General features: G+C 31.7%; 5 protein-coding genes across 11 annotated transcripts; 2 read left to right on the top strand and 3 right to left on the bottom strand.

The window, feature by feature from the left end:
- Positions 1-309: 309 nt before the first annotated feature.
- Positions 310-3,368, bottom strand: LOC105212787 (F-box/LRR-repeat protein 4). Of its 2 annotated transcripts, none has more exons than XM_011185047.3 (12): positions 2,870-3,368; positions 2,727-2,820; positions 2,455-2,665; positions 2,268-2,401; positions 2,001-2,194; positions 1,673-1,923; positions 1,499-1,608; positions 1,265-1,429; positions 1,028-1,193; positions 748-939; positions 626-695; positions 310-564 (listed from the first exon to the last, which is right to left on the bottom strand). In XM_011185047.3, the coding sequence occupies exons 1-12, from the start codon at positions 3,167-3,169 to the stop codon at positions 484-486; spliced, it is 1,968 nt and encodes a 655-aa protein (XP_011183349.1). In that variant the 5' UTR covers positions 3,170-3,368; the 3' UTR covers positions 310-483. The 2 variants fall into 2 exon arrangements, with proteins under 2 accessions (XP_011183349.1, XP_054087933.1); XM_054231958.1 differs by having other exon boundaries at positions 2,896-3,149.
- Positions 3,369-3,648: 280 nt separating this feature from the next.
- Positions 3,649-5,376, top strand: LOC105212788 (gastrula zinc finger protein XlCGF52.1). Of its 3 annotated transcripts, XM_029040581.2 has the most exons (6): positions 3,652-3,909; positions 3,999-4,209; positions 4,273-4,329; positions 4,393-4,588; positions 4,638-5,169; positions 5,232-5,376. In XM_029040581.2, the coding sequence occupies exons 2-6, from the start codon at positions 4,003-4,005 to the stop codon at positions 5,329-5,331; spliced, it is 1,092 nt and encodes a 363-aa protein (XP_028896414.2). In that variant the 5' UTR covers positions 3,652-3,909; positions 3,999-4,002; the 3' UTR covers positions 5,332-5,376. The 3 variants fall into 3 exon arrangements, with proteins under 3 accessions (XP_054087937.1, XP_011183351.3, XP_028896414.2); XM_011185049.3 differs by having other exon boundaries at positions 3,651-4,209; XM_054231962.1 differs by lacking the exon at positions 4,273-4,329 and having other exon boundaries at positions 3,649-4,209.
- Positions 5,377-5,989: 613 nt separating this feature from the next.
- LOC105212784 (zinc finger protein 41) lies at positions 5,990-8,287 on the bottom strand. Of its 2 annotated transcripts, XM_054231959.1 has the most exons (5): positions 8,152-8,287; positions 7,492-8,057; positions 7,039-7,414; positions 6,435-6,966; positions 5,990-6,380 (listed from the first exon to the last, which is right to left on the bottom strand). In XM_054231959.1, exons 2-5 carry the CDS (start codon positions 7,864-7,866, stop codon positions 6,236-6,238), a joined length of 1,428 nt encoding a protein of 475 aa, XP_054087934.1. In that variant the 5' UTR covers positions 7,867-8,057; positions 8,152-8,287; the 3' UTR covers positions 5,990-6,235. The 2 variants fall into 2 exon arrangements, with proteins under 2 accessions (XP_054087934.1, XP_011183343.2); XM_011185041.3 differs by lacking the exon at positions 8,152-8,287 and having other exon boundaries at positions 7,492-8,127.
- Positions 8,288-8,301: 14 nt separating this feature from the next.
- LOC105212779 (gastrula zinc finger protein XlCGF7.1-like) lies at positions 8,302-10,403 on the top strand. Of its 3 annotated transcripts, XM_054231961.1 has the most exons (6): positions 8,302-8,706; positions 8,767-8,883; positions 8,952-9,091; positions 9,161-9,692; positions 9,755-10,057; positions 10,129-10,403. In XM_054231961.1, exons 2-5 carry the CDS (start codon positions 8,819-8,821, stop codon positions 9,897-9,899), a joined length of 882 nt encoding a protein of 293 aa, XP_054087936.1. In that variant the 5' UTR covers positions 8,302-8,706; positions 8,767-8,818; the 3' UTR covers positions 9,900-10,057; positions 10,129-10,403. The 3 variants fall into 3 exon arrangements, with proteins under 3 accessions (XP_054087936.1, XP_054087935.1, XP_028896413.1); XM_054231960.1 differs by having other exon boundaries at positions 8,347-8,706; positions 8,767-9,091; XM_029040580.2 differs by having other exon boundaries at positions 8,347-8,706; positions 8,767-9,091; positions 9,755-10,403.
- Zfp26_0 (zinc finger protein 578) lies at positions 9,855-12,663 on the bottom strand. Its single transcript, XM_011185035.3, has 7 exons — positions 12,098-12,663; positions 11,963-12,038; positions 11,449-11,907; positions 11,075-11,365; positions 10,749-11,012; positions 10,408-10,678; positions 9,855-10,342 (listed from the first exon to the last, which is right to left on the bottom strand). The coding sequence occupies exons 1-7, from the start codon at positions 12,500-12,502 to the stop codon at positions 10,141-10,143; spliced, it is 1,968 nt and encodes a 655-aa protein (XP_011183337.2). The 5' UTR covers positions 12,503-12,663; the 3' UTR covers positions 9,855-10,140.
- Between the last annotated feature and the right edge of the window lie 314 nt (positions 12,664-12,977).

The following is a 12,977-nucleotide window of genomic DNA, read 5'->3' as shown; positions in this document are numbered from 1 at the left end:
TACCCGGATTTTAAGAGCTGTCAACATCCTTAAAAATCATTTGAGAGTTGTTTTATGCCTCTACAACAACACAAACAACTACGAAAAAATTAAAAATAACAATATATGAGTACTGCAGAATTATTTTTGATTTCAATTCCAGAGTGACAATTTTTAAAGAAACTCGTACCGCGAAGGCAAACTTTATGAGCTGTTTCATTCTATTAATTACAAATATTTTTGGGTAGTTTGGAGAAAACAATATTTTGTTCTTATTCTTATATCGTTATACTCTGTTGCAATGAAAAAAATAAAATAAACTACAACATCTTTTTATTAATACTTCACTACGAAATCGTTTTTCAGGTTTTATTTGAACGTAAATTATTCTACTATACAATCTTATTTACATTTATATAATTACATCATCATTATGTTTATGTAAATATATTCAACATTTATTCAGCCCACTTCTTTTAACACCGTACACTCATAAATTTTAGATTAATATCTTATTTCGTTAGGCACGTCTGGAAAATGACTGCATTTAATATTAACTTGAAAAGTTCGAGACCAAAATACAATCTGGAAAAATGGGAATGGTAATGATAATTTGTTGATGATTAGTGATTATGTTGTAACAAACCTCTTCACTGCTAATATTATCACAGAAGCTTAAATCGAGGAGTTGCAGTTTCTTACACTTCATTAAAATTCTGGAAATTCATACAAATTATTTATAATGCCAACGTAAATTTTGAAACCTACTCATAATAACGATCCTTTGCTATTCCTGAAACCCCCATCAGGTCCAATTGTTCTAAGTTCTTACAAAAGTTTGCTATATTCTCCACATCCTGATCCGTAAGTCCACGTACAGTGGCCAAAAAGAGTTTTTTTAGTTTAGTACAATTTAATAGTAATCTTTTAAGACTGTGGCCAAGAGATACTTCTCGTAAGCTGAATCGGTTTGAAATACATAGAGAACATATGATTGTTTAAATTTAAAATAGAAAACACTGTAAAACTTTTATGCGGTAATACTAACCACCAACCGAAATCAACTTCTTCCAAATCAATGCATCTGGATAAGGCCTCCAAGCCTGCAGGCGATAGAAAACGTGATTTCCACAAATCCAAAGAGATCAAACCTTGATTGTATTGTCCTATATGTTGCGCAACAGTATCCATGTTAACAGCTATTCCGCAATATGCTAGGAAGCACAGGGTATAGACACAATCAGAACGAAATTTAATGCTTTTAACTAATATTGAAGGCACTAACCCAAATTCAAATGTTTCAATTTACGATTGTTTTCCAACATGGTTAACATTAATTCTGGTTCGATTACAGTTTGAAAGAGATCTAATCTTTCAAGGTTTTTCAAATTCGCTAAACATGAAAAATTAAGCAAGGGTGGATCTGTAGAGCAATTTCGCAGTGAAAGCTCTAATAAAAATATAAATTTGATGTTCATTAAAAAAACAACGAATTGACTATTGATTTTCAATTGTGTACCTTTTAAGTTGTCGCACACTATTCCTAACGTTTCAATGCAGCTTGCGTTTAAAATCTTACAAGAATCTAACCTTAAACATGTTAGATTATCTCCACGCTGTTGTATAAATCTAAATTTGGAATGCAAAATATGATTCAATATACTGATAGAGTATTATTACTGTTAGTACGTACTTCTTGAATTCTGTAGGAGAAATTGTGTTGAATAAGCCACACCATGACAAATCCAATTTCTTCAACACTGTTGACCTTTTGGCCAATGTGCATAACAGATCGCTGGATGCAAGATGCCAATAAGGTTTCAAATTTAATTCACTGTACAGCAATGGGTGTGTAGATACGTCATAAAAAGATTTGGAAACTTGTCCTACTAGAAATAACGATTTCAAATCCAAATAGCTAAATATTTTCAAAACAAGTTCAAACTGTAAAAAAAAACGATATAATTAATATTATCATTCGAATTTAAAACAAAAAAATATAATTATAAATGGTATCTTACCGGCATATCGTTGAATCCAATACTTTTACAACTAGATTCGGCAGTTACATCGCTTGTGACAACTTCCGTATTTTCGCTTAAAACGTTTATAAATTCATTTAAATCGTTCGTGAAAAACTCCCTCAAGTGATTATGATAATTTTCTTTGATATTTGGACGAAAATGGATTTGTTGCAGCTTCCGCAATATGGAACCTATTAATAGCTATTACGGTATTAATATGTTTGACAATTGAGTCTAATATGACATTAAAACTGGGATATTTACATTTTTGTTGATTTTTATAACAATCCAATATGCGTTGAATGCCCTCAATATTCACCTTTCTACCCCTAAGTAAAACTGCATCAATTTCCGTAAAATAGTTAAGTAGTGAATGATTGAATTCTAGACGTATAGTCCTAAAAACGAAGTAAAATTAAATTAACGGTAATATATTTCAAAAAACTATTACCTCGTGGGCAAGTTTCCTTTTTTCAATTGGGGGGAAAAACGGCGGGCTTGGTTGACGGCCTGAAATGGTGGTATATGTAATTTCTCAGTTTCCCATAAACAAATCCAGCTTTTGGTTATAGTATATGCCCAGATTCGGATCAAAGCTCCAGGGTTGAAAGTTTCATATATCAATATCTCTTCAGGAATGACATATTCCTCAAAATAAATAACTTGCAAGGAATTATTCAATTAATAATAAACAAATAACATTTGGAATGTTATAATATTTACCTATATAATCTTGAGCAGGTATTTTTGAAATATTTTGTGGTTGAATCTCGTGAACATGACTTGGTGCCTTTTCCCACCAATCTCCATACGTACGCTGTAAGTTAAAATGTCAGAGGAATACATTTCGTATTACTTCTACAAACCATTGCATATGTTTCTGGAAAATCACCATATTCTGGAAACTTTCTTGGTTTCCCCGTAATATTAGTAGCAGTATAGGAAATACTATAATCACTGCCGTACTGTGAGCTAAAGTCTGCTACATCCACTGCATATTGATCCAAACGGTAATCAGCACAACAAAATCCATCTGAATTATTCATCAGAAGCGATTTTCGGAATGCATTACATAGTTGACCATCTTCTTCAGCGCCAAGATTGATAAAGTCGACAATCGCACCTGCTTCTCTTTTGTCTATGTCGTCATCTGATACCGACGACATTGGACATGTGAAACTCAACGTGCACTTTTATTAACAAAAAAATATTCTTTTGTTAGCAAAACTTGGACTTTGGTACTCTAATTAATTTCATATTTGTCAACAGATCAATAGTTCTAAATCAATAATTAGCTTTGGAAAATGTTATGGTACGATTTGTTTTGCTAAGCCTTATTGACTTTTTACAACAGCTGACAAAATATTGGTTGTGGTCCATGCTAAAAGTAAATAATGTTCTAGACAATTGCATTTTTTTCCTAATAAATGTTGAGATAATTCTTAAATTGCCACCCAACAATAAACCAAAAATATGTTTAAACATTAAATTAAAATTTTATGCGAAAACGAATACTTCTTTAGAGAGTAAACTTACTGGTAAAACTTTAAGCTGAATAAGATGAATGTTTTTTGGACAGTAATTGGTGTCAATATAGTTTATCTGGTAGTAATTGCCAACCATAAAAATCATACAATCTGAATTGGCAATAATGTCTCGGATAAGATTACGAAAATAACATCTTTCGATTGTAGAGACAACAAATAATAGTGAATATATATATAACACAGCAAAAAAAAAACGCATATTAATTGCATATGCACCGAATAATCCTCAGTATAAAGACTAAACTTTATCTCTGGAATAAACTATTCTTATTATTACTATAATGGAAGTAAATAGATGTCGGGCGTGCTTTTTAGAAAAAGATATAGCAGATCTTTGTGATTGGTATTTAACAATGGAAGTAGGTGATCCTTTGACATATCTGGAATGTTTTCAAATGTGCACTCAATTGGATGTAAACAATGGAAATGATACATCACCTTGTTTTAGGAATATGCAATACTTGTGTCAGGACTGTATTCAAGAATTGAAGATATCTTACCGATTTCTACGAAAAGCACAAAGATCTGCTAAAAAATTATGTTTTCTATTAGAAAGTAAAGATGATGTGTCTAGTATGATAAAAAATACATTTGAATATGTAAACATACAGGAGGGTCCTCTAGGAGACGAACACATAAGCATATCTCAAAAGAATCAAGTACGTTCATTATTCTTTCACAAAATCGGTTTAAATATTTATAATAACTATATATAATGTAAGCAAACCCAAATTGACAACATCGATGAGGAGATTCCTTTATTAAACCTTTATGATATGGTATGTTTCCTTAAACTATTCTTGTTATTACATTTATTACACATTTTGCTAGTACCTTTAAAGGCGTGTAGAAAACAGGAGCAAACAATACATCTAGCTAAAAACAAAAAGGAAGGCTCAAAATATAAGAGCGGTAAAACTGATGGAGAGAACAAACAAATTTCATGTGACCATTGCAAAAAAATGTTTCCGGCAAATAAATTAAAACAGCACAAGTCCCGGTATCATAGACCAAAGATTTTTCTTTGTGATAATTGCCGTAAGTAGTAATAAATATGTATTGTTGAATTATATGATTTTGTTGGCAGCAAGTTCTTTCAGTATTGCAAATAACTTACGGCGACATCAACGCACACATGACACGAATCGTGAACGAAATTTTTCTTGTAGCGACTGTGGCCGTACATTTTTTACGGAAGACGTTTATAGAACTCACATTAAAATACACCAAACATCACGGCGAGCAAAATTCGAATGTAATCAATGTGACAAAACATTTATGCATAAGGGTAGCCTCACGTTACACATTCAAAAACACATGGGCCCAAAAAACGAGTGTAATATTTGTCAGAAACGTTATGTTCGAAAAATTGACTTGGACATTCACATGCGTAATCATTCCGGCGATTTGCCATATAAGTGCTATAAATGCGACAAAGCCTTTATGACAACCAGCGCTTTGAGAAAGCACGAAGTGCTTCACACTGGTGTGAGATATAAGTGCGATATCTGCAATAAGGAGTATTCGCATCCCTCGAAACTAACTCGTCACATCTTATATCATACTGGCCTGCCCTTAAAATGTGCATTGTGTAACAAAGGATTCGCTGAGCCAAATAAGTAACTCCAAATCTATCCACAAGAGTTTTGTAATATTGACGCATACATTTTTATTTTTATAGGATACGAAGGCATATCCGCAGTGTTCATAAATTGGAAGACGTTTCCCGAGTAAATGAACTTACAATTAAAGTTGAAAAAAATGATAAACAACCAAAATAGAATTGAAATTCTTATACATTTAATTTGTGATCCGCAATCTTATATTCTATATATATTATAGTCAAAGTAGATTATTAGTTATCGATTTGTTTATAATTTATGATGTGGGCCAATTTCATTAATTTTTCTTGCGACTTATATTATAACAAGCTGTTCTAAAATATAATACATTTTACAATACGTGCATAATAATAATAATAATAATTGATTTTTGCTTTCTTTTGGTTTATGAGATAAAATCTGCTGTCTAGTTGATTCAACAAAATCAGCAATATCTTCTAGTTTTTTTCATCGTCATCACAGTAATTAATATATGTTTATTTGAGAGTAATGTCTTTAGATGATATCCTATTTCCAACGAGTTAATAGATTAATACCCATCAAACAAATGTACTATTAATTCGGATGATTGACACGCTTGACATACCTATTTGTATCCAGCAAGAAAAATTTCCTTCTGAAAAGATTGCTAAAAAGGATTTAAGGACTATGTTGCAAACATCATATACACTTAAATATCAGCTGTTCAACTTTTAATACATACGGTTATTATATACTTGGATCTAAGTATTATACTCGTATTATAACGAGTTACCATTTAAAAACTATTTTCATTGTCCACAGATGCATCAATATAAATAATTATACGAAATTAGCATTAACGGAATAACATACACAAATACACATATCATTTTATTTTTATTACAATTTAAAAATTTTATCAGCAGTTTACGCTTTGTAATTAGTATATCTATACAAAGGTCCCATATGTGTAGGTACCTATAATTTCTGAAATTGTGCGGTCTGCTCACTTTTGCACAATAAATACGTTTACTTCTCAAGTAAAATATTACATTATAATTGCGTTTAAACCAACTTGAAGAGTTATTCGCAACATCTCAAATTAAGTTGGTTTTTCCTCCTCCGGATTTTTTAAAACTTCCACTATTCGTCCCCTACGTTCTTTTGTTATATTTATTCTCACTACCAGCTTTTCTAATTCATCGTGTTTCTCAATTTTGTGTACTCCTCTAATATGGCGCTTGATTCTAAAGAAAATAGATTTGTGTTTATTCATTAAAAAAGAAACCAAAAAGTCTTACTTGTATGCATCGGGGAATTGTTTTCCGCATGAACCACATTTAAAAGGTAAGCCAGTGTGTCGCATGCGATGTGAATAGTATTTGTCATATTTTGAGAATTTTTCACCACAGGTCAAACAAGTGTAGTTAAAGTAGCCTTCATGATATTGCATGTGTCGATTTAGAATACGTTTATGAATAAATGATTTGCCACATATTTGACACACAAATGGAGATTCTCCCGAGTGGGTTCGCAAATGAGTATCAAGATCTACTTTTCGAACATATCGTTTTTGACATATATTACATTCGATTGAGGCCCCCTTGTGATGAAGTTCGTGAATTGTTAAGCCGTTTTTATGTAGAAATGATTTTTCACACTGTGTGCATTTATAAATCGGTTTTCTATTGTTTTCATGCGTTTGGACATGTTTTTTGTAAGAATAGGGCGACAAAAATGTTTGATTGCACTTTTCGCATGGATATCTTTCGCGATTTTCTTGATGAATAAGTTCGTGGTTCTTTAAACCATGGTATTCCCGAAATGTTTTGGCTAAATAAATTAAAAAAAAAATTGTTAATTTTTTAATAGAAATGTATTAGTATTATCATTAAAGGTACTTACGACAGGCTTGGCACAGAAAAATTTTTGGTTTGTGTCGCGGCTTATGTTTTATCAATGCCTTCCTTGTCATTGTTTTTTTACATTCTTCACAATTAACCAATTCGTCCATTTTTTTCAATTTAATTTTAGATTGATTAATTTTTGTATTTCCTTTAATTTTTTCAACTTCACTTTCAAATGTGCTATTAGAAAAATTACTGAATCCACTGGAGTTTAATGCTTCAATTTCATGTTCGCCATCGTTCTGACCTTCGAATTCATTTTCTATCTTCAAATCACTGTTTCTCTGTTCTTGATCATTTAATAAAACAATTTCTTTCCCGTTTGTTTCATGATCATGGCATACATTTTTGATCTCTATAACATCAACGCAGAACTTGGAACAAAAAACATATTTTAGAAAATAGCTCATAAGTATATATGTATTTTTAAATAAGCGGCATATAAAAATACCTTGCTTTCTGTAGTAATTTCTGCATCAATTTGTTTTGCTTTTACTGCTACCCATTCGAAATTGCTTGTAACATCTCCAACGGGGAAATGCCGTATCCCCATGCAACGTAATTCGTTATCTGCTTGCTTTGCCTTTTCAATAAAAATATAAGCATCCTTTAGCTTTTTAGCACAACAGTAGCATAAAAATTGTGTTTGGCTTTCATTATTTTCGTTAGAGTCGCCTTTTAAACTCATTTTTATCTGGGTACATTTGCAAAAACACTCTTTGTATGATAAAACGTATTCCAATGAGTCAACAGGCTGATACCAATCTAATAGATGGACTCGTCCTTCGGGCGATAGACATGCACGACATATCTTCATCGAATCCATTATAATAGCGCTTTTATATAAAGATATTTCCAAAGTTTAAAAGATTTAGGAACGATTTATTTTTTAGTTTTCCGCATTCGTGAAATTAATTGTATGTATTAAAATCAACATATCCTCTTGTTTATCAAATATTTAGTGTTGTAAACGATTCATTGTTGATGCTCTCCAATTCTCCCACAAGATTTTTCACTCTGAATTCAATAACTTTATTTTTTTTTTTACTCATCCAGAAAGGAAGTTTTTACAAGTAAAGTTTATTATTATTATTAGCTCCATAATACTTACGCAAACAATAAAATAGTTAAAAACGACCTAACTAAACATGTATTCGATTTCCAATACTATTATCGTTAATACTCAAAATTGTCCCATCTCTAGTTGGTCTAAGTTGGGTATAAATTTCAACAGCTGTTAAATCAAGACATTAATGTTTACTAAATATTTTTATATATACAAATTAATACATAATAATAAAACAAAATGGAATTGCCTCGAAATATGTGCAGAGTTTGTTTAAATGTGGAAAGTTCAGTATCACTCATAAATTGGAATAGATCTATCGAAGACTTGAACGAAAGTTTATCGTATGCAGAATGTTTTCAGCTCTGCACTCAATTAAATTTAAATTATGAGAATTGTGGGAATGAAAATGCGATGAGGATATACGAAAACTTTTGTTACAATTGCGCTTCTAAACTTAAAGAAGCATATGAGTTTATTACACAAGCTCGAGAATCAGACAACGCGTTGCGAATTAATTGCCGGAATTCAGATTCCGATAATCATAAGAAGTTTTTCGAATGGGTGGCCGTTGGAAAAGAACATACAAAAGTTGACAAGGTAATTACAATAATTTTAAAAGCATTTCAAAATTTGTATTTATATATACATATTTAATAGAGAAGAGAAATGGAGGAGGAGCCTATCAGTTTAGGCAGTAACACGGGTTTTGATGAAGACACAAATTCACAAGGTTATGTTCAAATTGAACATAAGGAAATCTCTCATGAATCTGAAGTATTAAATTCGTCGAAGCCAATTTTATCCGGCATATCTAAAATAATTCTTTCCAAGCCCAACCGTAGAAAGAAGAGTAAAACAAAAACTGGAATGGAAACAAATACTGAAGAGATTTGCGGAATCTGTGGGAAGTCAATGAATAATAAGAAACTTTTACGGCATTCCTGCAACCGAAATATAGAATATTTTCTCTGCAAATCGTGTCGTTAGTACAATTGCGTTGTTTTTATATTATATCGTAAAGAACAAATGTATGTACATATATATTATTTAGCTCGTACCTTCAGACATCGCAGTACCTTAATACAGCATGAACTTATACACGAAAGCAACAGGGAGCGAAAGTTTGCTTGCGGAGTGTGCGGCAGACAATTTTATACTCAAATGGCTCGTAGAAATCATTTGAAAACACATGATCCAGGTCGAGAACCGAGGTTCCACTGTGGCGATTGTGGTCAATCTTTTTTGTTTAAGGGCAATCTTCTAGTGCATCAACAAAAACATGCTGGTAAAACGATTCAGTGCACGTATTGCCAGAAACGCTATGTACGTGCGGTTGATCTTGAAGTGCATCTGCGAAGTCACACAGGTGACACACCGTTCAAGTGTGACAAGTGCGAGAAGGCTTTTACAAAAAGGTCCACATTGCGAAAACATTTACAATTGCATGAGGGTATCCAATGGAAATGTGAAGATTGCGGAAAACAATATTTATATGAATGGACGCTTCAACGGCATCGTTTAGAACACACTGGTTTGCCCTTAAAGTGTTCAATTTGTAGTAAAGAGTTTCCCGAGATGTACAAGTGAGTTTAAAAGTACATTTTAAGAAATGTAAGCTATTACCTTGAATATCTTTTTAATATAGGATCCGACGTCATATCAAGAGTGTTCACAAGATTAACTTGACCGATTTAGAAAATTTCGTTGTGAGATTAAAGGAGAGAAAAAAACGTAGCAATATATCACTAAATTCTTTGGATGCAGAGAGAGAGGCTACAATTATTCAATAATTTAAATATAAAATATACTTTTAATAAAAATTATTTATAATAAAATAATTTTGGTCTACAGATTTCGGCGATGACATATATGGTGTCACTGCTGGCACAATGCCGTTTCGGTGATATCAGCTTGTTGGGGAAAGTAAAAACCAAAATTATTTAAAAAGGTGGTATTATGAAAATATGAATTTACTTTAAATTTAATTATGAAAATTATTATAAATAAACTTTCTACTAGTGTATATAATGGTCAACAAAGCTCAACCAATATGTCATCCCCATCATTTATGGTTTCTTCGTCCTTCACTTCAACCTCTTTCATAACACTATCTGCTTGAACTAAAGTCAGTTTTTTTCGCTGTAAAGGCTTTGGAGTTTGAGATTTTGTAACCTTTAGAATCTCCTCCTCTGTGAACTCTATAAGATGCGTTGTTTTAAGATGAACCTTAAACCTACATATATTCATGTATAGTATTAATTTTAAACAACAATAAATATAACAACAAAAATGTCTTACTTTTGTTTTGATGGATATCCTCGACCGCAATAACTACAAGGAAACGGCATTTCGCTATGAACAAAGGAATGCTCTTGTAAAGCCTTGGTTGAAGTGAACAACTTTCCACATTCTTCGCATTGCAGTTTCAGTCCTTGGTGCCTCCACATATGCGTGCGCAAATGTCCTTTGATTGCAAATTTTTTGTCACAAATTTCGCATTTAAATGGGTAGTCACGAGTATGGAATCGCATGTGCACATTTAACTCGTACTGTCGGACGAATTGCTTTCCTGTAATGTCATAGGAATCAAATGATGTTTAAAGGAAGAATTACTATATATTTTCAACAATTTTACAGACCACATTCATTGCACTGTATTGTTTCGCCTTTATGAAGGCGAGTGTGATTATCAAGAGCTATTTTGCTAACATACATTTTATCGCAATAATTACACTGATGAAGCTGACGTACGTTCCGGTGCACTTCCATGTGTAAGCGCAAATAATGTTTCGTAGAAAAACGCTTGCTACATATTTCGCACGCATCTGATTTTATGTTAGCTTCTTTGCGCTGATGATACTTCAGATGTGAGTTCAAGATGCTTAAGGAAATGAATGTTTTACCTAAGGATTACGTACATTTCTAAGTATGGATAAATTAAATTTTTAAAAATTTATAAACTAACCGCAGACATTGCAAATAAAATTCTTGGGTCCGGAATGAGTTCGATGCACATGGTCTGACATATTAAGCTCTTGACATCGAAAATCACAATGACTGCATTTAATAATATTTGAGTGAGCAGTTTGGATATGTCTGCACATGGTTTCCAACTTAGATATATTTTTTCCACATATTTTGCAAATACTGGTTTCGTCATTAACAGCTGCATGAGTTTGTGTGTGTAGTAAAAGCTGGCTGTTATTTTCAAATGATTCAAAGCAAATAGAACAATAGATAGGAGAACTGCTCGAATCTTTGAAATGCAACAAAATCGTAAATATATGTATTACTTTGTGGTAATATTTTGAAATAAAGTATCTGCTTTATATATTTTACCTTGTGTTAAGCATTTCTCGGCATCATTGACACATTCTATGGGATTCACGTTTATTTTGCCTTCATCACTCCCAGATATGTCCAATAATTCCAGAAAATAATATTGCTCAGATTCTATTAAATTAGGTACAGGACTTTTTTTAACTATTACATCACTCCTTCCTTCTTCTTTTGCAGTGTTTTCGTTGAAACCTTTATTTATGTTTTCATTTATATCGTTTTGTTCAGTAATATTTACGCTGTTATCAATAGGTTCAAAATGAACTTGTCCAATTTTACTTCTTTTACTTTCTTTAATGAATTTTTCTTCTCCTTTTGCGGTGTTTTCGTCAAAATTTGAGATCATATGTAAATTTAAATCATTTTGATCAGCATAATTTCCGCGGTTATCAAGACGATCAGAATAAATTTGTTCAATTTTTATATTCAAATGAGAATTACATTTCGAACTGATATCATCTATAAAAAAGGAAAATATATTTACTATTCTCAATTTCTTGATATCACCTTTTACCTGTATTTGGTAACTGCTGAATTGTTGCATAATCCTTCGAATCATGTTCTGTTTCGGAAATATTTTCTTTATTGCACTATCAAAAAGAGTACATAGAATAAATTAAACTATTAATATATTGCATATTTTGCTGACCTCTTTTTTGGCGATCCCATCTAATAGAACACTTCCATCAACTGTTGTTGAAATTTCAAAATGATATTTCTTATCGTAATCATTTGAATCATCTGTTTCTTCTATCACCTTAGAATTCTCTATTGCATCGTTTAATACTTTGTCTGATTGTATAGCTTTCTGAATAAAGTTCCAAGCAATCCCTAATTCAAAACTACATTGCTCGCAAAGGTTTTGAGGCATTTTTCCTTCGTTTTCGCTCGGTATGAGTTGAGTACAAGCTCGAAAACAATCCATGTATGTTATAAGTGCATTAGAATGATTTTCCAACGGGGTCTCGACCTCTGTTTGCTCGAAAGGAGTCTCTAGATCCACATAAGATAATGAAGTTATTAAGCATGCTCGACAAGTGGGAATTGTATCCATCTAGGAATCACTGGTTTAAATATTAGTGCTCTATTATTGCCAAAATAATCAAGTTAAATGTAGTAAAGTTTCCTCTACAATAAATGCACAATACAATTTTAATAAAATCAAAACAAACAACAAGCAGTTAATGAACACTCGATGATATATGTCAAAATGACAATACACATTATCGATATATTTAATAATCTCTTATATCGACAGGAACTATATCAGTCGCTAAATTTATCAATAATTATTAAAATATTAATCTTTCTATAATTTTAATGTATAATATTTATAATTGTAGAATAAGAACGATATTTATTAATCTATTGATGTATGTAATAACTAAGCAGCAACTAAGTAATTTCAACTTATAAAACCATCCATTGATTTAAAAAGAATGTATTTAGTTTCTCATAGTAGGGCCCCTACACAAAATCATAAATAAACAATCAGAGAAAACTGTGTCATGTATTATTTCCTTACACAA

The sequence above is a fragment of the Zeugodacus cucurbitae genome, chromosome 5 (assembly GCF_028554725.1).
Source record: "Zeugodacus cucurbitae isolate PBARC_wt_2022May chromosome 5, idZeuCucr1.2, whole genome shotgun sequence".
NCBI classification, from domain to species: Eukaryota; Metazoa; Arthropoda; class Insecta; order Diptera; family Tephritidae; genus Zeugodacus; species Zeugodacus cucurbitae.
The sequence above is the reverse complement of the archived record's forward strand: the minus strand, read 5'-3'. Positions and strand labels throughout refer to the sequence as shown.

Excerpts from the sequence above, each read along its gene's own strand:
- LOC105212787 (XM_011185047.3), bottom strand. The coding sequence starts at position 3,169 with ATGTCGTCGGTATCAGATGACGACATAGACAAAAGAGAAGCAGGTGCG. Across the intron at positions 2,195-2,267 it reads TTATAAAAATCAACAAAAAT|GTTCCATATTGCGGAAGCTG; the intron begins GTAAATATCCCA and ends AGCTATTAATAG. Across the intron at positions 1,430-1,498 it reads AGTGTGCGACAACTTAAAAG|AGCTTTCACTGCGAAATTGC; the intron begins GTACACAATTGA and ends TATTTTTATTAG.
- LOC105212788 (XM_011185049.3), top strand. The coding sequence starts at position 3,832 with ATGGAAGTAAATAGATGTCGGGCGTGCTTTTTAGAAAAAGATATAGCA. Across the intron at positions 4,589-4,637 it reads TTTTCTTTGTGATAATTGCC|CAAGTTCTTTCAGTATTGCA; the intron begins GTAAGTAGTAAT and ends TTTTGTTGGCAG. Across the intron at positions 5,170-5,231 it reads GGATTCGCTGAGCCAAATAA|GATACGAAGGCATATCCGCA; the intron begins GTAACTCCAAAT and ends TTATTTTTATAG.
- LOC105212784 (XM_054231959.1), bottom strand. The coding sequence starts at position 7,866 with ATGGATTCGATGAAGATATGTCGTGCATGTCTATCGCCCGAAGGACGA. Across the intron at positions 7,415-7,491 it reads AAATTACTACAGAAAGCAAG|TTCTGCGTTGATGTTATAGA; the intron begins GTATTTTTATAT and ends TTTTGTTCCAAG. Across the intron at positions 6,381-6,434 it reads CAATTCCCCGATGCATACAA|AATCAAGCGCCATATTAGAG; the intron begins GTAAGACTTTTT and ends TATTTTCTTTAG.
- LOC105212779 (XM_054231960.1), top strand. The coding sequence starts at position 8,347 with ATGGAATTGCCTCGAAATATGTGCAGAGTTTGTTTAAATGTGGAAAGT. Across the intron at positions 8,707-8,766 it reads AACATACAAAAGTTGACAAG|AGAAGAGAAATGGAGGAGGA; the intron begins GTAATTACAATA and ends CATATTTAATAG. Across the intron at positions 9,092-9,160 it reads TTTTCTCTGCAAATCGTGTC|CTCGTACCTTCAGACATCGC; the intron begins GTTAGTACAATT and ends TATATTATTTAG.
- Zfp26_0 (XM_011185035.3), bottom strand. The coding sequence starts at position 12,502 with ATGGATACAATTCCCACTTGTCGAGCATGCTTAATAACTTCATTATCT. Across the intron at positions 12,039-12,097 it reads ATGGGATCGCCAAAAAAGAG|TGCAATAAAGAAAATATTTC; the intron begins GTCAGCAAAATA and ends TCTTTTTGATAG. Across the intron at positions 11,366-11,448 it reads CGAGAAATGCTTAACACAAG|ATTCGAGCAGTTCTCCTATC; the intron begins GTAAAATATATA and ends TGCATTTCAAAG.